We start from the raw sequence: 27,969 nt of genomic DNA, 5'->3' as shown, positions 1-27,969 counted from the left end.
AGGCCGGCAGATGGGTACAAGAAAGATTTTATTAAGAGATCCTTTAACCACGCAGGGACTTCTTCTACACCTTACAATTTACGGATGCCACGAAAGAGCTCAAGTTATGTCTTCTGTATTCTCAGATACATCAGGCTCCCATGTCGATCAAAAAATGTGAAAAGTCCTTCAGGAGCAGACACTTACCCTGGGGTAAGGGAAAAAGATGGAGAAATCTAAAGATAACATAGCGACAAAGTCGAACAGAGTGATCGCAAAGATGCTTGCAAAAAAAAAAAAAAAAAAAAAAAGGTCACTCATTCAGCACGTTACGGCATGACATACAAACACGTGAACGAACTTTTAGCTACGATTTCCAGGAAACAAATTACTAAGGAAAAATACATTTCACTCAGAGAACAGCCAGGTGTGAAATTCGGGACTCTGGCCGGTTGCGTGTGCACGTGTATCATCCGGACGGTAGAATTTACATATCGCGGGCTCAACTCTCATAAAAACGCATCTCCACTTTTACATATAACATTCCTGTTTACGAACAAGAACCCCGTGGACCGTGGAGGAGTGAGGTGAACATCTCGGGCGCCTCGCGCTTAACATTTTTCACCCGGAGAGCCTTCACTGCTGTTCTAAATTAGATCTCGTAGTCAGTTGCTTTGTTTTATTCCGAAGATAGCTTCTTCAGCATCTACAAAGCAACTGAACCGCTAAGTCAGTGTTCTGGGTATGAAGTCATAGTAATTGTAGGGGGGAAAAGGCTCCGGAGAGCAAACTGGCCTAAGTCAAGTCCAACGCCAGATCTCCCACCCTCCTCTGCCACGAACTGCCCCAAGTCAGTACTGCCAAAATGTTGCAGGCTTGGAGAATTCTCTACGCTTCCTTTATCATTTTTATCTCAGGGCCGTTGAGACGGTGTGGCACTGTGAGAGGTCATCTTGGAGACGGGCGGAGGGGGAGGAAGGTGCAGAGAAGAGGCAAAGGGGATCGACCAGACTGGCGCGGGCTTAAAGAGGGGCCCGCCCTCACGAAGCCAAGAGCGCCGTGCCAGATACGCACACCTCTGCTTCCCAGTCACTCGGTGACAACACCCTCTCTTGGCCGGGGTCCTGTAGGGCCCTCGTCCGGGCGGCGGTAGAGGAACGAAAACAGGTGGCGCTCTTCAAGCTTCGGACAGCGTGAAGATGCCGACGAGGCACGACCTCGAAGGGGCGGTGTCGAAGAATATGGCGAAAAAGGCCAATTGGAGGAGGGAGCGTTGACTGGACACGGTAGTTCTGCCAGCCGCCATTCCCTCAAACAACACTGAGCCAAAGGAGAATTTAAATTCAAGGCTATTCGCGTTGGTTTTGGTGGGCGCCGTTTCCTTATCCGCTCTGACACGGCTGACCGCTCCCGAATTCCTTCTAGTGTACTCTTTAAGCCCCCGAATGGCCCGTTTCCATTTTAAAAGGAAAAAAAAAACTTCTTTAACCAAAAAATCACCAAGAACGCCCTCCTGCTACAATTTACTGAAAGCAGAAACTCCATAACCATAACACATGACTACCACGGTGACAGTATTCTCACGTGTCATCGATATTACCAACACATCAACGAGATCTAAAATCTAAGTGCTGTAGACCAAGAGATTAGACTTAACTAAATGACTATTTCATATCTTTTATAGAGTAGAAACCTGAGCTTATGTCTTCTGGAGGTCATCATCTTCTTTTCAGCTGCACCTACAACACAAAGAACAAGTAAACGAGCAACTTTATGCCATTTTAAAACAGTTTACAAAGCTCTGTAGGCATTAGATGAATCGTTCTAGTGAAGTGGATGTTACTGCATTACAGTATTCTTATATCATGATGTAAAAAATGGCGCCACAAACTAGCAGAAGCAGTAATTACTAAATCTGAAGAAAATCCCCCCGAAACCAAAACCCAGCCCCTAAAACTGAGGTATGCTAGTGTCAACGTGCGGCAAACTCCAGAGGGGAAGTTTATGAACTATTACTCGCTTTTTGAGAGTATACAAGCTGCATTCCTGTTGGCTCTACGTAATAGAGGTATTACTTGGAAGTAATGTATTCATATTGTTTAAAAGAGAAAAATCCTTAGGAGACAGGTTGAAGGGATGTTAAAACATCGCCCGTGCCCTGCCTGTTTGCGGTTTATTCATTTCATCTCCTTGATAGGGCCCTCCCCATCAGCAAAATGCCTGCTATTCTCATTTTCCATCCATGACTGCATCAAGTGTGCATGCTTGTTGCAATTATGTGCCTAGACGAACGGAAAAAAATCCCATTGACTATTTTAAGTCTCTCTAAACCAGAAAAACACAGCCTTTTAAAAAAAAAAAAATATTTAAAAAAAAAAGTGAGAGATTCGATATACCTGCCGGGCCAAACAAATAATGTTTCATTGTACTGCCCGGCAGAAGCAAAATGACTGCGACCTTTGGCTCTCATCCTTTATGTTACTATACGAACGCAGAAATGAACATTTCCGGTTTCCTCATGTTGCAAAAAAATCAAACCAATTCAAATGATCGTTTTAACTTGTTTATCTACACATGCTGTCAGAAATAACCTTGTGAGGAAGGTGAAGGTGGTGTCTCAGCAATCAGACCCCCAGGAGAAGGCGGTGAGTGGCCTGTGCCCAGCTTTCCTTTTTCTCTTTCAGCACCATCAAAAGGAAAAGTGAGAGAACAGCACAAACATTAGTTAAACTCTGAATTCACTTCTACATAACCTATAGGAATAACTGCACTACAACGAAAGCAGACAGTAGCTGTAGGGCTTTACGATGAAATATCTGGGGGGAAGGAGGGGGAGGTCATCTAAATTAACATAGCCTGACATCAATCTGTGGCATCATTTACATCCTTAATAATCCGTTTAGCTAAAGGATATCTCAGAGAAAAAAAAAGTGAAAGGTTGCTTTCAACCCTTTATTGGATTACCTGACTTACCAGCACTGAAGACAAAAACTTTTAAAGATGGCTACAAATGCCTTGTTCACAAAAGACTTTATTATCTAATGATGCATACTGAAAACATACAGAAATCTGCATGGTCCACTTTACATGCAGCAGAACAATCTTCACTTTACAATAAGTGAGTGTCAACTGTTTTATGCAATAGACAACACTTTCAAGTCACATTTCTTATTAAAGAAAAAGCTTCATTTACAAAAGAAATAAAAGGTAAAGAAGCAATTACCGCTTTTAAAAAGCAGCTGCTTTGTTCAAGAGTGGAAGGTTTATGCCTGTATTGAAAGACAACATGATCACAAATAATGAAAACAATGAACAAATGAAAACACTCTTTCCGTAAAGCAGTACATTTTCAAAATGACATACAAAGAGTTAAAAACTTAATGTCGTCTAGCTAACTTTTTAGACAGGAGGACTTTCAGAAGGAGGAGGTCCTGACATTCGTAATTAGTAAATGAAAATCCCGTAAGCATTTACGTATTAGTTGGGAACCGGAGGTAACAAAACGTATCCAAAGTCTATATAGCCGGTCGATTTAAAAAAATTTAAAGTAAGAAGAAACAGTACACTGAAGGTGCTCTAGATCCACCAAGTGTGCCCTCTCCCCAATCTTAAACATGATTAACAAGAACCGAGGTTGTAACCACGCCACAGTTGCAATGGCAAAGAATAAAAAAACAGAAAAATGAAAGAAAAGGTGGGGGCGCGGGGGGGGGGGGGGGGGAAGGGGAAAAAAAAGAAAGATAATAAAACAGAGGATTCAGCTATCCGACATGCAGGGAGTTCTGCCGCCAAACTACCGTCCCTCATTGTGCCAGCTGTTCCGGTAAAATAACATCTTAAAACATCAGTGATGTGGATGGTTTAGCTTACCTTCAGTGTACTGAAAGTTGTACACAACCTGCTTTAAAAGGAGACCATCCCTGCGGGCAGAGCAAGAAGGAACAGGCCCCCTTCGGCACTGACTACACCAAGGGCACGCTGCTGTGGCCTGCGCGCACACACACACCTAGGAAAATGTGAATATAAACAGCATTTATGCTGGCCATTTTCTCAGAGACCAAACTGAAGCCGTGTCGGCTCAAAACAAATCAACCACCCGGTATTACTGTTCTTTGCATCACAGAGCCTTGGTTTTCATGGGAACTGCGACCATACACGGTAGCATTGCACTTTGTGCGGTCTTGGCAATTAAAACAGTTCTACAGGGAAACTCTCACACAGAGACACAAACGGAGCGACTGACATTTCGAAAAGAAATGTCAGCCTGCGGGTTAATTCGACTAGATCATGCTTCCTCAATTGGCAGGGAAAAAATATTTATAGGTTTATATACATTAATAAACGGCTGGGACATCATCGCTTCAGTCTTTGAACTTTAATTTACTCAAACCCTTGGAGCTTCTTCATCTCATTTAAATTTTTTCCTGGATGAAGGCATGCTGCAGAGCCTGGTTGATGCTGATCCGTTTAGCCGGGTCCAACATTAGGATCTGGTCCAACAAGTCCTTGAGCTGGTGTACTTTTTTACGCTGGTCTTCGGGGAGCCGCTGGCACCCGATCAGGTCAGCCAACAGGTCCTTGGTTGGATTAATGGTGCTCATGACAGTCACTTTCTCCTAAAAGACACGTTTCAGAGCGCCACCGTCATTTACGGCCCGATCTACCGCTGGAATACAAACACACAAATCCGGTGCCGATCTTTCGCTGGCTAAAGCACGAAGACTTGCCTAAAATCTCTCCTGGATGCCTACTTCCTGCAAACTCAACCTGGGCTTCCGGGGCACAAGTGCTTCATTTGGCATACGGAAAAGCCGAACCGAGGGTTTTAGGATAATATAAAAGATTATCACTCAACCTCGCTCAGCAGGCTTTCTGTCCTGCTTCACCCATCTATCGACTGAAATACGAGAAGATACTCTAAAAGACTTTTACAAGTCAGAGTGGCCTACGACAATCCCTCCTCGGAAATAATTTTCTAGGATTCATAACCCTAACGCAAGAAGCAGCGTGGTCTAGTGGATAGGGCACAGCTCTGGGAGTCAGAATGACCCGGGTTCTGATCCCAGCTCCGCCACTCGTCGGCTGGGTGACCTTGGGCAAGTCACTTAACTTCGCTGTGCCTCAGTTATCTCATCTCTAAAGTGGGGATCAAGACTGTGAGCCCCACATGAGACATGGACCGTGCCCCATCTGATGAGCTTGTTCCTTACCCCAGCGTTCGGTACAGTGCCTAGCATATAGTAAGCACTTAAATACCATTCACAGAAAAACAAGAACATGAAAAACTCACCTCGCCAAAAATGCTGTTTGTCTCTACCTCCAACTTAATTTCAAACACCACACCACATAATTCTCTAGAGAGGATTTGTGTATCGTTCTCTCCGGTAAATAACAGAATCCCTGTTTGCACAAACACTAGACTCAAATCATAATGGAGCTAAAACGATGAGTTAGGGAAGTGATGGTTTTATTACTCTCCAGTCTCGGCTCCTATAAACTGCCATCGTTTATACACAAATCACAGAACGCGGATTTAAACTTGGCTAGCCCCGTGCATTTAAAATACTTACCCTTTCTGTCACTTTATCTACTTCTATATACATGAAGTTGAGATTTTGATCAAAATGCTGATCTTTGAACACCCCTTTACGTATCATCTGAAAGAGAAAGGAAAATCCTCTTATTTTAAAAGAAGGTAGGCTTAGCCTGGCCATTTCAAGCGTCTGCCGGCCGTACGCATACCAACGCTGAGGCGGGCAGCTTGCCAACCGCCAAGTAGGAAGGCCGCCGCGAGAGCAAATGGCGACAGGCTGGATTCGCTAGGGCAGACTGGGCCGTGAGGGAGCGCGAGCTTAGTTTAGCAGCTAGAGCTCCTTTCCCTTATCTCCTCCTCCTACCGCTACGACCCTGCCTAAGCACTTGGACCTATTCCACCTTATAAAGCTGGTCCTCACCGCCCCCAGGTATGTACATATCCTTACGCTCTCTCGTTCCCCCTATCAGTAACTCATTTTACTCTCCCTCTCCAGCCCAGACAGGAAGCACCTTGTGGGCAGGGACTGTCTACTGACTCTAGTGGCTTGTTCTCTCCCAAGTGCCTAGATCAGTGCTCAGCACCCAGTAAGAGCTCGATAAACGACACTGACCGTCTTGTTTCCGGGGTCCCCAGATTTCTCACCTTTGCCGGAAGCTCCGCAAGAAAAGGAGCAGCAGTAGCAAGTAAGAATAGAAACCAGGGCCACCTCACGGATGGTTCCAGCCACAGCAGCTGGGATAACCGAAACGGAAGCTGACGACGCACCGCTGCTGCTTCTTTCCATGCAAGGAAATCATCTACGGGGATGACTGATCTGCTCCTCTCCCAGAAGTAGCACAGACAATCCCGTTCGTTGTGAAATAAAAACCCTTCAAAAAAGCCACTGCAAGTGCTGCATCTAGACCAGCTTAGTGAACACAATGGTTTTTGCAGCCTCTCATTCGCTGATGCCACTGAGTGAACGGATTTTTATTTTAGAAAGGTCAATGTGGGCGTTCACCTCTGTATTCAGAAATCAGTAAGGCAACTAATCCAAGAGATTTTAGACAGTAGGAGAATTTTTCAAGGGAAAAAAAAGTTTACACTTTAAGAGTTCTTCTCCAGACTTTAGGGAGCTTTATGAAATCTTAAAGTATAGTCGCAACAAACCTGTACGAATGCAAAACCTTTCAACCTAATCTTTCAAAAATCTAATGAACTGGTCCTGCTTAACAGACTTCAGGAAATCAGCCTGTACACACCCATTTGTTTCCCTCCTCAAATCTGCTGACACTGAGACCGAGCAGTTTCTAGCTGTTCTAGCTGCGTGAAGCTGGTAGCGCCAGCAGGGATGGCAAGCCCCAGGGTAAAGAAGCCAATGGGTACCGGTAACCTCCAGTCAATTTTAACCCATTTAAATGCCGGCATGCCCCGTACCTTTTAGCAGGATGGGAGGCCACCTGGACCTGGATCAGCTTGGTACCAACCCCTCAAAACCCACAAGAGGGGCTGAACCCACGCACAGCTTGGCTATACACCTCGACACCCTCCCCAACAATCGCATCTGCCTCCGTTGTAGCTATTCCGTCGTCTATCCCTCTTTCAGCTCTCTTTCCCCAAAACTCATTACCCAGTTTCAGAAACGTATTCGCCACAAGGGCTCTACCCTCCTCATGGTGCTGATCAACCCCTGGGAGACCATAAGGGAAGAGGAGGAAGGAATCCAGCAATGGGAGAATCAGGTTATACACGCACACACAGTGCTGAATCTAAGCCGCCCTCATGTCGAGTAAAACCCAGGCCTCGTACTGCTGTTTCTGCCTTTCAGTTTGACTTTTCCCCAGAGGAAGGGCTGAAGGTGCAAATTTAAATGGCATAAGGGAAGAGAGGGAGGGGAAGAAATTTCAAGGGGGTGGGGGTGAGGGGGGAGACTGTGGACTAGTTAGGTCCCCGGTGGAAACTGCTACTTGAAGATTAGGGGTTCAGTAGTGACAGAAGGAACCTACAGCCACACTCCTTGCACCGAGGTTGGGGCGGGGGTCTAATTTCTTCTGACAACTACTGGCAGGGTCCTTCATCTGTAGGCTCGTTCTGCTGGCCCTACACATCATGAAGAAGCTGCGCGCGCAGATTTCTTACCTTATTCGGCATTTTCCCCTTCAGGTCCATGGCAAGTTTCAACATATGATTATTTGTTTTGCCAGGAAATAGTATTTTTCCAGTATAAAGTTCATAAAGGGTGCAGCCTACAGACCACATATCTATACCATAGTCATAGCTTTTACCTATAACTGAAATCAGAAAGAGAACGTGATCAGTTTCTACCCTCAAAGAATGATTCAGATCAAACCAGTACGCCTAAACTCACTTAAGATCATGCAGCAGAAAGAACGGATAACAAAATCGCTCCGTGCTGTTGATCTCTTTTCCCATTTCCCACGTTTGGTCGAGGTGCTAACGGGCAGAGATCGGCGAGGGAAACCAAAATACCAGTTTGTAATGAGACCGTATATCACCGAGAGTCGGGTATTAAGGTTGCAGGTTGTCCCACACTTGTTGCAGTCCCCCTATTTGGGGCTGAGTGGTGAAGGGAAGAAAAAAGAGGGCAAGTAAAGTGGGGTCGTACGGGAGGGGAAGGAGTAGAGGGAATAGCCGGTAGCAGTGGTGTGGATTCTGCTGACCGTCTGGTCCCACGGGGAATACGCTCCTGCCTCAACCTCGTCACTCCAGCTTCCATGGATCTCCGGGGCTATCTCGGGGGGACCGGGACAAGGAGAGCTAGGCGCTTGGCAAGGAGGAGACAGGCACTGGCTATGGTGTCACCTCTTGTCCCCCGTCGGCAGGACGCCTAATGCCCACTCTTAAGCCTCAGAGCTCCTTAGGGGACAGGGACTATGTCTTACCTGATTCCTTTGTGCTTAACCCAGCATTCAGCACAGTGCTTCAGCAGAGTGAATACTTAAGTCTATAATTATAATTATGATTACTTTGGGTGATAGCTGGTAAAAGCCACCCACCTTGCCTAAAAAGTGTTGAAGGCAAAGCCAGTAGCTTCCCTCCCCACTGACTAGAGATTTCTCACCAGTTATGAGAATTGGCCCTTTCTTCATTAAAAAGCCAGGACAGTTGATGAATCTCCAAAGAATGCTGCTTCTACAGTATCTACGGACAGTAACTTCTCCTCTTCCCTCCCAAATCCTCTCCTCCAATTTTCCCATTGCAGCTGACGACCCATTTCCCCCATTTCTCAAACTCATAACCATGGTGTTACCCTGGGCTCCTCTCTCTCTTTCAACTCCCATATTCAGTCTGTCACCAAACCCTGTCGTTTTTTTCCCCCACAACAGTCACACTCCACTTTCCCCGCCACCCCTCCAAAGTTTGCTCATTTCCCTCCACAACCTATCTGGTGATCTTAAGGCCCTCGATCAAGTCTCGCATGACTACTCAGTCCACTTTCCCCTCTCCACTTCCCAGGTCGCGCAGTGATCTCCTCTGGAGCCAATCTACTCACAGTGCTTCACTCTTCTCTCTCTCTCACATCTGAATCCTTGCTCAAGTCTGCCCTCCTCAACTCCGGCCCTTCTCACCACTGATCTCCCCCCATCTTGCTGAAATCATCTCTCCTCCTCCAGGAAGCCTTCCCAGTTTAATTGAAATCTCTCCACTCAAGTGCCACTTTAGCGTTTCTTCACCACCCAGCACTCCCCTGTAGAGTCCCACCTTCATATGCCACTAACTCCTATCTGTAATTTATCTTTGAGCTACCTCCCTGTTAGTTCCTTGAGGCTAGGGATCATGTCTACTAATTCTACTATACTCTCCCAGCTGCTTAATTCAGAGTTGTGCACAAAGCAGGGGACCGATGCTTCCGAAAGAACATTTTATGATACTCACTTATTTCAGGAGCACGATAAAATCTACTGACGAGATATGGAGTAATGTCATTATCTGCAACATGTGAGGCCGACCCAAAATCACAGAGCTTTAAAATGGTTTTTGATTCATTCACCTACAAAATATTAAAGAGATTGCACTGAGCACATGGAAAGTTTAAGATCACCAGTACGGTGAAGTTACCCAGGCTAGCAAAACAACTAGCTTACGAAAAGTGTCAGTTTTCAGGCAACTTTTGATTCTGCCTCTACAATTCTGACACTTCCATCTGGTCTACAGCCTACACTACTCTGCCTGTTTAAAATGAAGAAAACCTTCATTGAGGCGAAATAGGCTTTTTGAAGAACACTTCTCACAAGATGCTGCCTTCCTAATTAGAAGAAAACTCTGTAACAATCATAAACTTTAAAACGTTGAATAGTTTAACTGACGTGAATATGCATTACTAAATCAGATTCCACATATCTTGTGATGGCGGCAGAAGGATGGTTTCCACCAAAAGATGCTGATAATTTACCAAATGCAGCAAGGGCAACGATGGACCAAATCAGGGAAAGTGAAACCTCTCACACGGATGCCAGATATTAAGGAAAAAAATATTCAAATTACACATGACCAAAAGAGACCGATAAAAACGTTTATCGTTGGTACTCTTTTAAATAGTTTTTCAACTCATACAGCAATGACGATATCGGCTGATAAAGGCTACAAATTACTCCCAATTACAAGCCATTCCACAGGCAGCACTTTGTGCAAGATGTAACATGAGCTTTAAAATTCCAGGGCCCCTTCCCCTCTGCAAAAGAGATTCACTCACTCACTCTGAGTTGGGATTTGAGGCTACTCTTCGTACCTCACCAAAGAGTAACAGCTACATCATTATCTCAGCTAACACTGGTCTATCAATCGTTCCTTGTCACATCAGAATTGGTCAAAAACTAGTCAAGGTTAATCCTGGAAAAAAAAGATTTTTTATTCTCAAGCACCCTCCCACCCCCATTTTGCACTTTTGAACGAATGGAAAGTGGAGACAAAGCTCAAACCAGATATACAGCAAAACCTCTCACAGCACAACACGCTCTCAGGTAGAATTCCGTCAAGACAGACATAAACTATCAATCCCCAGGAAATCAAAGAGGTTGCCTGGATAAAAGAGTAGGAATAGTAATGGAAGTCGCAGTAATTCTGAGTGCAAAGCACCGTACCAGGTGCTGGGAAAGAATACACCAGTGGCTATTAGAAACGGTCCCTGGCTGTCAAGAGGCTCACAGTGTGTAAGAATATAAGCTAAGGATGGGGGGCCGGGGACGGCCGCTTAAGGAGAAATGAAACAATGAATACGGAAACGTCAAAGACGAATAGACAAAACAAAAAGAGAGCAGTGGAGGTACTTTGGCTGGAGGAGAATTCCAGGTTTTGGGTCTCAGAGTCACACCTATGGCCACAGTGCAACACAACACATTTTGTTTTTCACTTACCAAGATGTTGTCCGGTTTGATATCGGCATGAAGGATGTTGCATCTTTTAAGGAGTTTCAATGCCAGGAATAACTGCTGACTGTAGGACCGTACGGCTTTTATGTGGAGCCCAACATCCTTACCATACTTCTTCAGTACCTCTCGTAAATTCATGCTTTTAGACAAGAGGGGATGAAATTAGCAGAGGAAAGGTGCGTTGTAAACACAGGATGGAATACTTTCTAAACGAACATTCCAACACGTTGGCAAGAGCCTTATCAGAATTAAGAAATCATTAGTAGTGAATTAGAGATTTTCCACCTTAGTGCCCTCAAAAACGCTCTAATTATTACAAAATAGGCAAATTACGATTCTTAGTCTGATGTCCTGAGGTTTAAATCCAGTCCGGCACAAGTTGAATATTCATTCTTTTGTATTTACTGAGTACTTACTGTGTTGCAAAGCACCGTACTAAGCGTTTGGGAGAGTACACTATAACAATAAACAGACATCCCCCACCCGCAAGCTTACAGTCTAGAAACGAGTTTGCAGTCTAGAACACACACTAAACCAAAAACTTGGGGATCACATAAATATTCTCCCGTCTCAAGACTAAGACTCAGTGTCTTAGCCTATTCCAGCACCAGTTCCTCTACCCTCATCCTCCACTCTATGTTAAAGAGAACAAGTGTGCACCTGCAGCCAAATTAAAGAAAAAACCAAAAAAACCTGTAGGTGTGGTTAAGACCGCACACATGTGCTTCCCTCACTGAAGTGTAGTGCAGTTAAAATAAAAGCATGAAATGACTTAGGGAATAACGTAGAAAATGGGAAATTTTAGTACTATGTCACTCGAAAGAGCACCCAATAAAACACTGTCATTTCCCACCTCTCCCCGTTCGTCACCTTACCTGAGAGGCTCAAATACAAGACAGAGATGCTGCTTGTGGTAAAAGTGACGGAAGAGACGCAGGCAATGAAACTTATCGTCAGGGTCGGCGTCATTAAGCTTTTTCAAAAACTCCAGTTCTTTCAAACCAGTTTTCTGCCTAGAAACGAAAAGGACAATTTAGGCCAAACAGTGACGTAGCGAGAATTTACACAGTACTTCTCATTAAATAAAAAAAAAAACAAAAAACAAAACTGGCTTCTGAATTAATAAACACTGGGCTCTAGACAGAGAAGAGACCCTTCCAGATAGTCCACACGTAGAGAAACTGAGGTTTACTTGAACCTGAAATGCCTCTATTTGAATCACGTGAAGTCAAATTAACGCTATTTAGGCATACTTGTACACGCCGGTTCAGAAATTTGTTCTGTGGCATGGCTTACATTAGCTCATTATTTCTGATGATTTTTACTGCGACTTCTTGATTGGCTCTCGCCATATCTCTGGCTCGCACTACGTTACTGAAGACGCCCTGCCCGGTGTAACCATAGACGTTGTAACGCTTATCGAGGACTTCGCCGATGTTCACACCTGAAGGAGGAAAGGAAGAGATTACAAAACTGAATCCCGAACTTGATGTCAGAGAACCAGAATATTAATGAGAGATAGTTTTCAAATCGCCTAAGCCAGTAAGAAATGAGCAAACACAGTGCAGTCACTTAAAAATTGTGTCAAATCTCTGCCACGTGCCCAGCTGGGGGAATCGCGGAGCATCAACACCCGGCTGCCTTTGTCACTATCTCTTTCATAAATGAAGTTAGAAGTCGCATGCCCACTTCAGCCCATTACATGAAATGTTTCTGCTGCTCTATCACTGCTGATGACTTTAACATTGAGTAGGGAAGAAATGTGCTCACTGAAGTGCTTCCAAATGGAGTCTTGCATGACATATACTGCACGAATGGCATCCAAGTTCCTTGCACGCTGTTTTTCTTGGTTTCAGATCAAGGCGAGCATGTGGACGTACCCCTTCCTTCCTTCTGGAGGAAGATCATGGCTGAAAATAACTTTGGATAGGTTTTAATTTTACATCAAGAGTTTAATCCGTTTTGTTTCTGTGACACCACTGGGCAGCTCAATCAGATATTACAGTGTGGGATCATGCAGCCGCTGGATGTGCCACACTTTTTAAGTGATGGCACTGTGGTATAACGCTACTGTAGCTCTTTCCGACCAGGTCCTCTAACTTCAGATGGAACTGCAAATTAGTAAGAAAGACACACTTACGATAGTAGCCTTCTGCATCAGTCCAATTATCCCTAAGGTTAGGATTCTCTTTGAAATCCTTTCCAATGCCAGCCGCCCGAAGTCGAGCACTCTGAAAGAGAACGTCATAGAAAACATGATTGCCCAAATCCCTCGCGAGCCTGGCCCACTCCCACTCCCGGCCCATTTCCTGGTCGTGTACCTCCTCAGATTTCACACCCGCATTTCCAGGCCCCTCTGCTTTGGGGGCGGGGGAACGTGTCGGTCGACTCGGCTGTATCGTACTCTCCCGACCGCTTAGTACGGTACTCCGCACACAGTAAGAGCTCAATAAGTGCCGTTGATTAATACTGCATTCTGCAGCCCCTTACACAACGCCTGGCGGGGCTACATTTTCAGGGTTAGAGAGGGGAGAGTTTTCTGCTAGGTCTGTTCCAATCGATATTCAAAAATGCCACTTTCCGGGACGAAAGGATCAAAGAAACTTACGTCAAAGTACGCAGCAAACATGTCGTCAGATTCTGTGAACATGTCAGGAGCCAAGAGTTTCTTCTGAGCCGAACCTTTAAAAAAAAAAAGTCACGTTAGACTCAGTTTCTCCTGCGACATCAGGGTTGCATTCTTGATGAAACACGTGGTAGGGAAAGCTAGTTTATGATATGCCTGTCTTGTCTAATGCTGCGAGGGGGTACACTACTTTTTCCAACATCACATCGCATTCTAATGGAATGCATTATTAATAATAGTGGTCTTCGTTAAGGATTTACTATGTACCGAGCACTGTCCTATGCATCGTTGTAGGTACAAGATTATCAAATCAGACATTATCCTGGCTTCACATAGGGCTGGCTCACAGTCTGAGGACAGGTATTCCATCTCCTTTTTATAGCTGAAGAAACTGAGACACAGAGAAGTTAAATATCTTGCCCAAGGCCATGGGGAAGACAAGTGGTCAGGCTAGAATTGGAACTGGGTTTTCTGACTCCCAGCCCTGAACTCTTGTCAGACCTGTTATTGGTAGTAGTGAGGAGTGAAAACACGAGGGAATTTCACATTTACTCATTTTCTGAGGGGAGATTTAATATATTGCAAATGTCCTGAGGACAAAAAGAAAAAAATGTTCTTTTCTGTTAGATATGAAAAATTTAAACCGTTGGTGAAAATGATAGGGAATATTATACAAAACCATCTCCCACACAGCCCTAAAAATTGGAAGTCCCATTATATTTTAAATACTTTCTTGCCGATTTCCCAAGAACTTTCCCCAATATTAATCCTTCTATTGGATGGAAGACAATAGCAGTGAATTTAGAGTTCACACTGACATTTAGAAACAGTCTCCAGATACAGGAGATGGGGGAAATTTTATTTCATGAGTATTAACTGCTAATAATGACTACATCTTCCAATCACCCCAAGAATCCCTTCCCTCCTACATTGTTTTTTTTTTTTAAAAAAAAAGGATGCAGAATCTAAATAGAGCCACACAGCGAAAACATATTTCACTTTACCATTGTTCTGTTCGACGGTCATGAGATTGTGCTTGGCTTTTACAGAGTCCTCAAAGGTGTCGACGTTCTCCCGTTCGTATTCTTTAACATCAGCAGCTACACGTTCCAGAATGTCGTCTGGGGAGGGTGAACGTGTTCGGGTGCTGCTCTGTGGGCTGCTTGGCTCAGACGGCATAGACAGATTGCTATCCTCAGCAAGGTATTTATATTTCTGCAAAGATAAACCAGTACATTTTTCTCAGTATAACAGATGTTTGCCTGCCGATTCCTCTGTCCGCCTTCTCCTCAAATCACCGAAGCTCTTCTGGGACGTGGCGCTTGCCTCGGCCACGGCAGGGGGAAATTGCCAGGACTACAGTAAACCACTGGATGGGAGCTTGGCTGTAGCTCGCAAGGCCATCGACTGTGGCTGGCGGCGCGGGGTGGGAAGGCCGGAGGAAAACGCCGGTTCTTTCTGCTTTCATCACTGGGTATCCCCCGCTGTCACGTATATGTCGTTTCTACTCAAAAAGCTTGAAAAATTATCTTTTTATACTTGTATTTATAATTGTACTTACCTGTACAATTGCTTGCCTCTGCATTCTTCTTTGCTCTATTACAGCCTCCTCATCTTCTTCCTCCACATCGAAGTCTTCAAGGCTGCAAGATTTTACAATTTTGTGGTTGTGATTTCAATCAACCATATTTATTCATTCATTCAATAGTATTTAGTGAGCGCTTACTGAGCGCAAAGCACTGTACTAAGCGCTTGGGAGAGGACGAATACCAGTTGGTAGACTTATTTCTTGCTTACAGTGAGCTTAAAGTCTGGAGCAATTTCATAATTTTACAGTCCTTAAAGCAAGCACTTTAATAAACACATTAAATAAAAGCTGGCTGAGTTTATGCTTATCCACTGAATTCCAATTTTCGGTGGACAAAGAGGAAAACGTTCATTCTCTACTTCACTCTTATACCTTCTGACTACCTATAAAACTCCAGGGGATAGTCAGGAAGCTTAACCCCAAGTGTGCCCATCTGAAAACTATTCTAGGAAAGATAGATGAAGAGGCAAACACCACAAGCGTGCATACTAAGACTTTTGCTAATTGAGTCTTACAGTATCCTTCTGTAATACCTAAACTCCTTGCAGGCAGGGATCACGTCTACCAACTCTATTATAGTGTACTTTCCCCCCCAAGCACTTTCTACAGTGCTCTGCACGCAGTAAGGATTCAATAAATACTATTAATTGATTGATCGACTGATTCTGCTTCAATTATATGCCTGAAAGACCATGGAATTTAGAGTCAGGACAACTAGGCTCTAGTCCCGGCTCTGCCAGTGACCTGCAGGATGACCCTGGGGAATCTCTCCGGTATTCAGGTGTATCACCGAATTTCAAGGTACCAGCTAACTACATTTGTACATAAATAATAATAATGTTGGTATTTGTTAAGCGCTTACTATGTGCAGAGCACTGTTCTAAGCGCTGGGGTAGATACAGGGTAATCAGGTTGTCCCACGTGAGGCTCACAGTCTTCATCCCCATTTTACAGATGAGGTCACTGAGGCACAGAGAAGTGAAGTGACTTGCCCACAGTCACCCAGCTGACAAGTGGCAGAGCCGGGATTTGAAACCATGACCTCTGACTCCCAAGCCCGGGCTCTTTCCACTGAGCCATGCTGCTTCTCCTAAATACCAGTCAACCAACCACATTTATTGAGTGCTTACTCTGTGCAGAGCACTGTACTAAAGCACTTGGGAGAGTACAATGTAACAGGGTTGGTAGACATGCTCCCTGGCCATAACGACCTTAGTCTAGAGGGATTAATTAATTGGAATAATTTAAGTGGAATAACTCCTAATCAAATCAGAGCTTCCTTGGAGTTTGAATTGACTCTTAGAAAAGTATTCTTACTTCTCATCAGATGAAGATTCTTGCTCCGCTTTCATTCCCTCAGAAAGGCTTCCTTTAAATTTGTCTTCTTTTACTTTGCTTCTACTTCTTCGTCTTCGCCCGCCCCGTGAGCGAGACCTCCTCCTCAGACGAGATCTACTCCTACGACTTCTGTCCCTGTTGAGGGAAAAGTATGTCCGGTTATGAAAAGGAAACAGACAGATGACATTAAATTGGGACCTCTAGCAACTGCAGTGAGTTTTTCCCACCCTCCCTTTGTAATCTCCAATTCGACGCCAACACGGAATACTTGTGAAAGGACGAAGAATCTTCAGAGTGCGGAATAAGGTTTGTTACTAATGAATCAAACGACTTTTTCCAATTGAGAAACATCTGTTCCAGTTAACACTTCATTAAGAAAAGACGATTTAAAGCGACGCAGTTATACCTTCGCCGAGGAGATCTGCTTCTCCTTCTTGGAGACCTGCTGCGCCTGAGTGGGGATCGAGATCGTCTTCGGATGGGCGATCTACTGACTCTTCTTCTGGTTGGAGACCATCTACTGATTGGGCTGACATCTTTTGATCTTTCTCGTCTACTGAGGATATCCTCTCTCGGTCGAGTTCTTAAAAAATGACCCAGTGAAAAGTCAACACCCACATGAAACTAATTAAATTCAACTCCCCCTGAAAGCTTACAGTAAATTGCTCAAGAAAACGGCCTCCTCTTATGAAAACTTATGCGTGTGTAAAACGTAAGCAGAATTAAGATAGGTTAATATCGTGCTGATGCATTCACGTGCTTCAGTTAATGCATCCACATTCATTCAATAGTATTTATTGAGCGCTTACTATGTGCAGAGCACTGTACTAAGCGCTTGGACATCATACGTCTGAAAATTCAGATAAATAAATTCTCAGTTTTGCCAGCGCATGTGCTTTCACTACGTGTTGGGATAAAACAGCAGAATTAAAGAGCATCCTTCCTACACTCCTTGAATCTGGACACAGCACAGTGTGATGCTTATGTGTGCAGAGCACTGTACTAAGTGCTTGGGAGAGTATGAAACAAAAGAATTAAGAAATACAAGGGGAGCCGCATGGCTTAGTAGAAAGACCATGGACCTACGAGTCAGAGGACCTGAGTTCTAATCCTGGCTCCACCCCAAACCTATGTGACCTTGAGCAAACCACTTAACTTCTCCACGCCTCAATTCCCTCATCCGCACAGTGTGGATTCGATATCCGTTCTGAGAGTCACGTGTGATCTGATTACCTTGTATCTACTTCAGTGCTTAATACAGTGCTTGGCACATAGTAAGCTCTTAAATTTCATAATTATCACTATTACTACAACTCAAGTTTTCCTTAAACTGGGGCTCTACGAAAACTCGATCACAGCATTATAAAATGGACAATAAAATCCTAGTACTCCAGAACTCCTCCTTCCAGAAACATCCCTTCTCTCAAATATGTAGGGCGACAGGTGGGGAGAGAGAGCCCTGGTTTTCTGGATTTATTCAATTTAGTGTTTTATTTTGAGCGGGCCAAAAATGAGAAGGATAGAGAGGAAGAGAGGCTTTAAGGATTCACAGGCAACAGAGCAAAAGACTCTGAGAAGCAACACGGCCTAGTGGAAAGAGCATGGGCTTGGGATTCAGAGGACCTGGGTTCCAATCGCAGCTCTGCCAACTGCTTGCTATGTGACCTTGGGCGAGTCACTGAATTTCCTCTGTGCCCGAGTTCTCCCTCCTATTTAGACCGTGAGCCCCACGTGGGACAGGGACTGTGTCCAACCTAATTGACCTACAACGGCATTTAACATGCAGTAAGTGCTCAACAAACGCTATTTTAAAAAAAAGCGTTCAAGCACCTTCTGGACTTCTGTTCTTTGGGAAGACTGTACATCTAGAAGGTACTTTCTGCTGAAGATTTACTTATAAAATATTAATTCGGCATGTAAGGGCTGTCTGTTCTGAGGCGGTTAGGGTTAAAGCACACCAATTGGCTGGGTGGCAAGCTGTCCCCCAAGATCTGCCCGGCCCACAGAAGCACACTCCGGGCCTCGCAGGGGAGAGGCCGCTACCAAGCAATCCACGGAAGGGGGCTGATTCTCAAGCTAACCAATTCACTGCGCCTCATTCTCATCTTTCTCCAACCCAGATCTTACTCACCTCCCCGCCGCCTGGAATTCCCTCCTGCTTCAGCCCATCAATAGGTGGTATTTGCCGAGCACAACAAAACAGAGTTGAGAGACACAATCCTGGCCCCCAGGACCACTGCACCCTCCATTTTCAGAGCACTTGTGAAACTGCACCACCTCCAGGAGGCTTTCTCTGGTTGATTTTCAATTTCCCCACCTGCCACTTCAGCACACTTGCACCACCTAAGTATCCCCTCCCTGCGATACTTATCTAAACACACACTCCTTCCTTCTCGCTGCATCGTATTTTAGCGTCTCCTATTTTGTTAGACTATAAACTCCTTAATGGCAGCATTCTGCCCACCACCCGTTCGTCCAGTGCTCTACACACAGTAGGTGCTCAACTAATACTTCAGATAGATCGATTCCTTCCAGACACCCCACGGGAGCAGGAAGGTGGCCGAAAGTCAGGCCACTCTCCCCAGCTACCCTCCTTTGCGGCTACCGTTCAGTGAGCAAGAGCCTCGCCCGTGGTTGGGCTTACTCCCACTTCTTTCTGCTGTTGTCCTTTGGGACCCCTCTAGACTGAAGGCTTGGTGTGGGCAGGGAACATGTCTACCAACTCTGTTGTACTGTATTCCCAAGAGCTTAGCAGAGGGCTCTGCCAGCAGTAAGTGCTCAATAAATAGCACTGACTGACTAGGATGACAAATTCCTGGTGAAGACCTTAACCAATTGGTCAGCCGCTAAAGCTCTCGGTCGGGGGAGGGAAAGAGGGAAAAACAGAAGAGGAAAACGGAAATGAAAAGGAAGGAAGAACAGACAATAGGAGGTAGAGGGGGAAAGAGAAGAGATTTCAAGGCAGTAAAAAGAACAGATGAGAGGGACCTAGGGAGGACCACAGAAAAAAGACAAAGCAGAAAGGAGAGTGGATAAGTGAGCAACAAGGAGAAGATGAAGGGGAAATGAGAGACAAATTGATACAGGAGTAGATGGACAGAGACTGAGCAACACAGAAAGGAAAAGACAGAAGAATCAGAGGAGGGAAAAGGGAGAATAGTAAAGGGAAATGAGAGTGATGAGAGTGATGCAATGGGAGAAAAAGGAAAGATGACAAAAGTTAAAAGGATCAGAGTACCGTGCTCTATTTGAGTTCAGATAGATTTCTGCCAGTTGTTTTTTAAACAGTTTAGCAATTAATCCACTCATGAATATATTTCAAGTATAACTAAGAGGGGAAGAAGCCTTGATTAGAGTAGGCTCAGAACCTTAATCTCCAACATGACCTAGTGGAAAGAGCATGAGACTGGGAGTCAGAGGATCTGGGTCCTAATCTTGGCTCTGGCACTGGCCCTCTGTGTGACCTTGGACAAGTTTAGTTCTCTGTGTGCCTGTTTCCCCAACTGTAAAATGGGGATTCAGTGCTTGTTCTCCCTCCCCCATAGACTGCGAGCCTCGAGTGGGCCTAAGACTGTGTCTGACCTGATTATACGCTATCTACCCCAGCGCTTAATACAGTGCTCGGCACAGTGCTTAACAAGCACCATTACCGTCCTTAGTGTGAATCCCTTAGAAATGAAAATTCAACAGAAAACTAGTTCTTGAGTGCAGGACCTGCCAGCTGTCAGATCAAAAGCACAGCACTTGTGTATATTTGGACATGTCTATCATTCTATTTACTTATATCGATGCCTGTTTACTTGTTTTGATGTCTGTCTCTCCCCCCCCCCCCCCAGGTCTAGACTGTAAACCCGGTGTGGGCAGGGATTGTCCCTCTCTATTGCTGAACTGTTCTTTCCAAGCTCTTAGTACAATGCTCTGCACACAGTAAGCGCTCAATAAATACGACTGAATGAATGAACATCAGTCTCCAGAGGCCAAACTTTGATAGTTATTACATGAGTGGAGAATCTTTTTAAATGCAATTAGCAATTACTGACTAAATAATAAAAAAGGGTGTGAACTAAGCTTCAACACGATACATACTGTATGATAAACTCAATAAGCACGTAGAGCCAACGGAAAAAAAAAATCCAGGATAAGGCCGAGAAAGACACTCGGTGATGCATGTGGAATAAGAGGAGCTAGGAGGGATGAAAAAGGTAAACTGAAATCTGCTATTCTAAAATTGGAGGGCTGCATTCTGGCACAACCTTACGCTAAGGCAAACTGGCACCGAATTGCCCGTGGTCCCGATGCCATGGGTACAAGTGGTTTCCTCTGACACTGCAGCAGCTTGGATCCCCACAGGCTCACGCCGTCTGACAGATCTTCCCCAACTCCCCAGCAACTTCCTGCAAGCTTTCTCGCAGGCTCGGTGGGAACGTTTTGTACTTTTGAGAGTTAGACCGGTGGCATGGCCTAGTGGAAAGAGCCCAGGCCTGGGAATCGGAGGACCCAAGATCTAAACCCAGCTCTACTACTTGCCTGCTGCGTGACCTTGGGCACGTCCCTTAACTTCTCTAGGCCTCAGTTACTTCTTCTGTTCTCCCTCCCACTTAGACCTTGAGTCCCGGGTAGGGACTGTGTCCGACGTGATTATCTTGCATCTTGTCCCGGACTTAATAGAGGGCTCCTTTCAAAAAAAAAAAAAAAGGTATTTCTTAACCCTTACTATGTGCCAAGCACTGTACTAAGCACTGGAGTGAATACAAGCAAATCGGGTCAGGGACAGTCCCTGTCCCACGTGGGACTTGCAGTCTCAATCCCCATGTGACAGATGAGGTAACTGAGGCACAGAGAAGTGAAGCGACTTGCCCAAGGTCACAGAGCAGACACGTGGCGGAGCTGGGATTAGGACCCAGGTCCTCCCGCCTTCCAGGCCCACGCTCCGTCCCACATAGTAAGTGCTCAACAGATACCACACTTAAAATTACCTTGGGGAAGAAAGGCGCTTCCTCTCTGGTTCTCGGCGTTTTCTTTCTAACGAGCGACTCCTGACTCTTCTTCCGGGAGACTGGGTTCGAGAAGGCGATTTGCTCTGTTTCGACCTGCGATCGTTTAAGAGAGGGGACCGGCTTCGTCTCAATTTGTCACGCTGTTTCGGCGATGAACTTCTTCCTTTAGGACTGCGACCTGGCCTTCTACTAGGGGACCGGTTTTCCTTCCCCGAAGAGGCATCCTTAGAGGGCGATTTCAGCGGCTTCTTTTCCTTCTCCGTCTCAGACCTCTTGGATTTTCGGTCTTTGGATCGTGACCGCCTATCTTTGGATTTGCTTCTTAATTCTGTTGGGGATTTGGATTTTTTGCCACGATCTCGAGTCTTGCTTTCGTTTACAACTGGGGATTTTTTGCGATCTTTTGACTTTGCTTTGTCTTCTGTTTTAAGTTTTTCTTCCATGGGAGATTTGGCTTTTCCAATTTTCTCTTGCGATCGCCTTTTAAGTAGAGGAGATTTGGATTTACTCGTCTGATCTAGAGACTTGCTTCTTTTGGATGGACTTTTTGACTTTTTCCTTTCCTTAGACTTACTTCGCGTAGTTTTTTCTTTGATTCCTTCCACACTGCCCTTACTTTTCTTTTTATCAGATCTGTGTCTAGTCCGTTCTTTTGACCTACTTTTACTTCGTTTTTTGGAGCCCGTTTTATTGTCCACAAGTTCAAGTTTCCCCTTAACGTTTGATGACCTAGTGGTGGGTCTATTTCCATTTCTTGCCTTTTCGTGGATTTCTCCCTCCTCTTCTGAACCTGATTCGTAACCCTGTAAAATCAGTCCCATCCCAGATTGGACCTTGCCTTCCATTAATTCATTATCAAGCTCAGCTTTGATTAGAGCTCTTTGTTTCTCTAAATCTTCTAGCAAAGCTAAGTCATCAATTTTAGTTCTTTTTACTGCTGGCGATATACCTTCTTTGTCAGAGGCATCAATAGCCTCTTTCCGTTTATGTTTCTTGTGTTTATGCTTGTGTTTGTGTTTTTTGTCCTTATCTTCTTCTGAAGAATGTTTATGTTTCTTATGTTTACTTCGGTGTTTGTGCTTCTTTTTTTTGTGACGGCTATGTTTGTTTTGCGATTGCTCCTCCTCTGATATTTCTCCATTTTCTTCATTGATACTTTTTTCTGAAGTGTCGGCATCTTCGGTCCTGCAAATTAATCAAAACACACTTTTTTTACAACTAAGTTGGGCATGAAAGACAGCTCGAAGCACAACGCAAAAGGTGGTAACGCCAACCACTTTCAGGCCAAAGGGAATTTACTACTGGAGGTGAGTCCACGGATCTACGGCGCTTACTGGGTGCCTGAAGAGAAAGCATTTACAAGTCCTCTTTGTACCATCAGTGAAAGGCCTGGTCCCCCTGCCCCGGAGTTTACGTTCAACACACCCTACAAGTGCCCCCCCCCCCCCCCCCAAAATCCTTTAAATCAGTTTATTCTGGGGTATGCGATTTGAAGTAAATCCCTAGGAGTACTTCAGAGTAGAATAAGGGGTATAACTAAGAGATCAGCAGCAGCAGCTTCCATGACTGAGCTGCTTTTGTTGGTCTCCCTCAAAGGGAAAGAAGATGGGAAGCCAAAGCAGGTAGTGAAACAACCAGAATAATTTCTCTCTTCACCTGCTCCACACATTTGACTATGGAAAACAAATTTCTTTTCAGAAAGTCCACACATCTAAAACAGCCCTAGGTAAAGAAAATTTAGAGATGAGTAATACAGCCAAGATACTGAAGTTGGGGAAACTAAACTGCCGATACTGATAAACATTCTAATATTACAGATCTGGGGCAGCAACTTCTCATTTTGCTTCCTACAGGTGGCCAAAATATGCACTGGGTCACTTGCAAAATAACCCTTCCACGGGAAATCTGATTAAGGTAATAGGCGAAAGAGTAAAAAATACTTGATTTCAATACACCTATTTCTTAAATCGCACATACTTAACAACTAAATGCAATCAAATATTTGGAAACTACTACATTTTCTTTAAAAAAGATTCCAATTTTCCATTATTTCTACTTTTCTTCTTTTACCACTAGAACAATCTATAGATCAGTCGTATTTATTGAGCACCAACTGTGTGCAGAACACTGTACTAAGCGCTTGGGAGAGTACAGAGACGGTAGACACATTCCCGCCCTACAAGCTCACAGTTTAGAGGACAGAAGAACCAATTTTGAGGGGTAAGTATTGATTTCAACCCTTCATTTGGTTCAAGAACTGTATTTTTCACAGGAAAAAGCACTTAAAACATTCCCTCACTTTAGTTAGAGAAGCAATACGGCCTAGTGGAAAGGGCAAGGGCCTGGGAGCCAAAGGACCTGGGTTCTAATCCTGGCTCTGCAGTGTGACCTTGGGCAAGTCGCTTAAGATCTTCATGTGTAAAATAGGAACAGGGCGCCCAGTCTTAACACCTTGTATCTGCCCTTAGCACAGTAATGGCACATAGTTAAGGGCTTAACAAATAGCACAAGACTAAAATATCTCCAAATACCGCATACAGATTCAAAAATAAAACAAAAAAACACCTCTTTTATAAAGTTCCTTCAAAGCACTGACTGGAAAATAGCTGCTTAAAAAAAAATACACAAAACTCAGAACTTTCCAAAAATAGAATGTTCTCAATTATCTTCAATAATGTAGGGGCAAGGATCATGTGGAAAAAAAAAATCATCTCCATAGATAATCCACTAGTTGCCTTCCTCCTGAACTATTCTCGGACACAGGAGCTTTAGAAGAAAATTTAAGTAGCATGACGTTCATCTCTCCCGAAGTCGTGGAAGGGAAAAATAAACAAATTACCAAAAGATCATTCGTTCAGCCGTATTTAATGAGCACTTACTGCGTGCAGAGTGCCGTAATAAGTGCTTGGAAAGTACAATTCAGCAAAAAAAGAGAATCCCTGCCCACACCGGGTTTACAGTCTGGGGGGGGGTGGGGTGGAGACAGACATGGACACAAGTAAACAAGCATCAACATAAATAAATAGAAGTTTAGATCTATACATATATACACAAGTGCTGTAGGGCCGGGAGAGGGGAAGAAGAGCAAAGGGAGCGAGTCGGGGTGACGCAGAAGGGAGGGGGAGCTATAAGAGGAAGGATAAGATGCCTATGAAAATCACACGTCAGACAAGTCGTAAACAAAATCTACAGAACAGAAAGGACAATCTTAGAAACCAATACGTGTCTGTAAGTCTGCAGTCTCACATTTCTTAGACACTGAGCCCTGTGAGGGACCAAGACAGTGTCTGATCTGACTCTTGTAGCTAAAATCTTTGACAGATAAGTACTTGAAAACTCCATAAGCCACAAAGAAATTAAAGAAAAATTAAGCATCGCTAAATGGCGTTTTTGAGGGCTTGAAAAATAAACTGCTTAAAAAAAAGTTTCCTTTCCAAACTATTTTGTATTACAGAGATAGCTGGAAAGTTTTGGCCACGTAGAGCAGTCCATATCAAGTAGACACAATGTCATTCATCTTGCTAATTCGGAAACAAATTTTTAGATGCAACTCATGCAAAGCATTTTGTAACATAAAGCAGCATGTCCTAGTGGAAGGAGCATGGGCCTAGAAGTCAGAGGATGTGGGTTCTAATACCAGCTCCTCCACGTGTCTGCTGACTTGACCTTGAGCAAGTCATCACTTCATCTCTCTGGGCCTGTTACCTCATCTGTAAAATGAGGATTGAGACTAAGTCCCATGAGGGACAAGGGCTGTGTCCAACCCAATTTGTTTGCATCCACTCCAACACTTAGTACAGTGCCTGGCGCATAGTAAGAGCTTAAACACCACAATTATTACGCAGCATCCACTCTAGCATTTAGTACAGTGCTTAGCACATAATAAGTGCCTAAATACCTCAGTTGTTCCTTTTTCTTCGAGACTAAGTTCGCTGTGGGCAGGGAATGTGTCTGTTTATTGCTGTATTGTACTCTCCCAAGCGCTTGGTACAGTACTCTGCACACAGTAAGCACTCAATAAATACGACTGGTGAATGCACTTGAGCTATAATTGATCAAAGACCCAGCTTTACAAGGATATTCTATTTAGAGAGAGGATTAAGACACTGAAGAGGATTTTGAAAACACTAGACAAGACTAGAAATTAATCCTCACTTTCTTCAGGGTTTAGAGTGGGGGGAAAAAAAAGGGGGACCAGGATAACAGATCAAGGTTAATAGCATGGAAAAGGTAATGCTGAAAAACCAACTGCAGGCTCCTGAACATTTTCACAGATTCTGTGTGAAAAAGGAGAACATCCCATTTGAAGTACAGTTGTAATCCTTTCATTAAATACTCAGCTATTCAGAAGAAAGGCATGCCCTACATCCAAGATATATTAATTTAAAGGATAACTTCCCAACTGCATGCGATGACAGGCTTTTGTCATCTGCGGTAATTCTAGGGAATGGGTCATTTCTTGAAGTGCAATCCTCTCTGTCCCTCTGACCAGAAACGTGTCTGTTACATTGTACTGTCACGAGTGCTAAATACAGTGCTCTGCACCCAGTAAGCATTCAATAAATACAACTGGACTTGACCGGCCCTCATCCTCGATGCAGAGAAAATAAGGACAGGTTGGGATGAAACTTTTCCCCAGCAAACGAGGATGTGAAAACTGCCAAAACACCGTCAGTTCAGCGTTCCCACATCCGCTTGCTTTTTCTACTTCTGATTCCATTTATATGTTACCTCTGACCCGGTGAGCGCGAACGGTGCTTTCTTTTACTGAATATGCATCTGTCCCTCAGATTTGAAGACAGCTCTGACAGCGAAGTGCGCGCCTGCTCATGCATGTGAGCCTAAAAAAGGGCAATAAGGGATCCACAGTTCCAGGGGTACTGGGCACCCAAAAGTTTCTGCTCTGTGCTGTGTTACTTTAACGTTCTTCGTTCACAGTGACTTGGGCGGTTTTATCTTTCGCCTCGCTGCCTCTCTTTCCAGAAGAATCGTTGGCACAGAGAGCCCCGCCCTTCTGGATGGCAATACGCCCACCTTTTCTTGACCGGGGAGACCTAAGTGCAAGTCAGGAAATCTGGGTTCTAGCCCTAGCTCTGCCACCGGTTTGCCGTGCGACCTTGGGCAAGTCGTTTAACCTTTCGGGATCTCCATTTTCCTCCTTGCCAAGTGGCAGAAAATTCCCGCTCTCCCACCTCGGACCGTGCGTCCAATCTGATCATCTCGTCTCCACCCCATTGTTCGCCGCAGAGTCGGGGCCTAAATTCCATAATGGCTTCGTTATCGGTATTACACGGAGATTCTCCGGACGATTGGCCTCGGACCTGCGACCCGGCATCGGGAAGATCAAACGCTCGGGGGAAAGGGGGGACTTGAAAGAATACCCCCTTCGGCCCTGGAGTTCACCCGAACGGGACGGAAAGGCAGCCAAAGGGGGCCTTTTGCCAACGCGGTGACGAAAGCCGCACTCGGAAACGAGCGGCTCCGGGGGTGGGGGGGGGGGTGGGGGGCTACGATGGAGTTCCCGGCCAACTGGACCTCGGTGAGAGTGTTCGAACTTCCACCGAGACGCTGTGCGGTTCCTAGGCCCTCCCGATGTTTTCAACACTTCGGCCGAGTGGAGGTGAAGCTACGTTTCCAAGAGACACGGTCGACTGCCCACGTCTGCCTTTTAACGGGTCCGGACACCTGTTGTTTTTAGACCGCTTTAGCCCACCCCGCCCACCCACGCGGCTGCCTCGATTTCTTCTTTCTTTCCCTCCATCTCTCTCTCTCTCTCTCTCCCTGGCGGCTTTCGGGGCTCAGCTGCCTGGACGGGGGCGGCTTCGGCGAGGTTTCCGGGCGGCGAAGGACGAGGGCCTCGGACGGCGCGCGGCCCGACACACACACGCGCGCGCGCGCCGCCACCCCGCACCTCGAGGAGGCCGCCCGCGCCTGCGCCTCGCACTTCCCCGGGCACCGGCGCACGTCAGGCCCGGCGGCCTCCGGGCCCCAGGCGCCTCGCGCTCCGGCTGCGGGCGGAAGGAGAGCCGCCGAGCCGCCCCGGCCCACCTCCCCGCCCCACAGCGGATCCCGGGCCGGTGCGGGAGGCGGTCTTAAGTTCTTCCCCCGCGCTGGGGCCGATGTCCCACATCGGGGGGCGCCGTCCGCCCCCTCTCTCCCCACAGGGCCCGCCGCCCGCCGCTGGAATCACTTACTCGGGAGGTTCCCGCGGCTGCTGGGGCTCTGCGGCGGCCATTTTGAACTTCCCGACTCCTCGTTGGCGGCGGCGGCGGCGACTGCCGGGATGGGGTCGGCGGCGCGCATGCGCCGTGGCAGAGGCGGGGAGTCCGCTCCGGAGTCCGGATATACCTTTCCTCCGGGAGCGGGGCGGGGGGCGAGGCAGCAACCCGGCACTTCCGGCGGTCTTCGTCGCTGCCGGGCGCTCACCTGTGCGGTGCCTGCTGCAAACCTAGCTCCGGGCCGAGGCCCCAGCGCGGGAGGGTCCACCTCTCCCTTCTGAATCACTGTTACCTCACAGGCGCCCCGCCCAGATCGAT

At 45.6% G+C, this 27,969-nt stretch overlaps 1 protein-coding gene across 8 annotated transcripts; it reads right to left on the bottom strand.

The window, feature by feature from the left end:
- Positions 1-10: 10 nt before the first annotated feature.
- PRPF4B (pre-mRNA processing factor 4B) lies at positions 11-27,735 on the bottom strand. 8 transcript variants are annotated; one of them, XM_039910607.1, is made up of 19 exons: positions 26,165-26,283; positions 21,413-22,618; positions 16,843-17,019; positions 16,416-16,571; positions 15,072-15,153; positions 14,515-14,725; positions 13,493-13,566; positions 13,025-13,115; positions 12,181-12,328; positions 11,760-11,897; positions 10,870-11,023; positions 9,392-9,506; positions 7,634-7,785; positions 5,550-5,636; positions 3,850-4,595; positions 3,203-3,248; positions 2,571-2,656; positions 1,673-1,718; positions 12-187 (listed from the first exon to the last, which is right to left on the bottom strand). In XM_039910607.1, exons 1-15 carry the CDS (start codon positions 26,266-26,268, stop codon positions 4,392-4,394), a joined length of 3,099 nt encoding a protein of 1,032 aa, XP_039766541.1. In that variant the 5' UTR covers positions 26,269-26,283; the 3' UTR covers positions 12-187; positions 1,673-1,718; positions 2,571-2,656; positions 3,203-3,248; positions 3,850-4,391. The 8 variants fall into 8 exon arrangements, with proteins under 8 accessions (XP_039766538.1, XP_039766541.1, XP_039766542.1 ...); XM_039910608.1 differs by having other exon boundaries at positions 2,571-3,248; positions 3,850-3,985; positions 4,313-4,595; XM_039910604.1 differs by having other exon boundaries at positions 11-187; positions 3,203-4,595.
- Positions 27,736-27,969: the final 234 nt, after the last annotated feature.

The sequence above is a fragment of the Ornithorhynchus anatinus genome, chromosome X3, assembly GCF_004115215.2.
Source record: "Ornithorhynchus anatinus isolate Pmale09 chromosome X3, mOrnAna1.pri.v4, whole genome shotgun sequence".
NCBI lineage: Eukaryota > Metazoa > Chordata > Mammalia > Monotremata > Ornithorhynchidae > Ornithorhynchus > Ornithorhynchus anatinus.
This window is presented reverse-complemented; position numbering and strand designations above follow the sequence as displayed.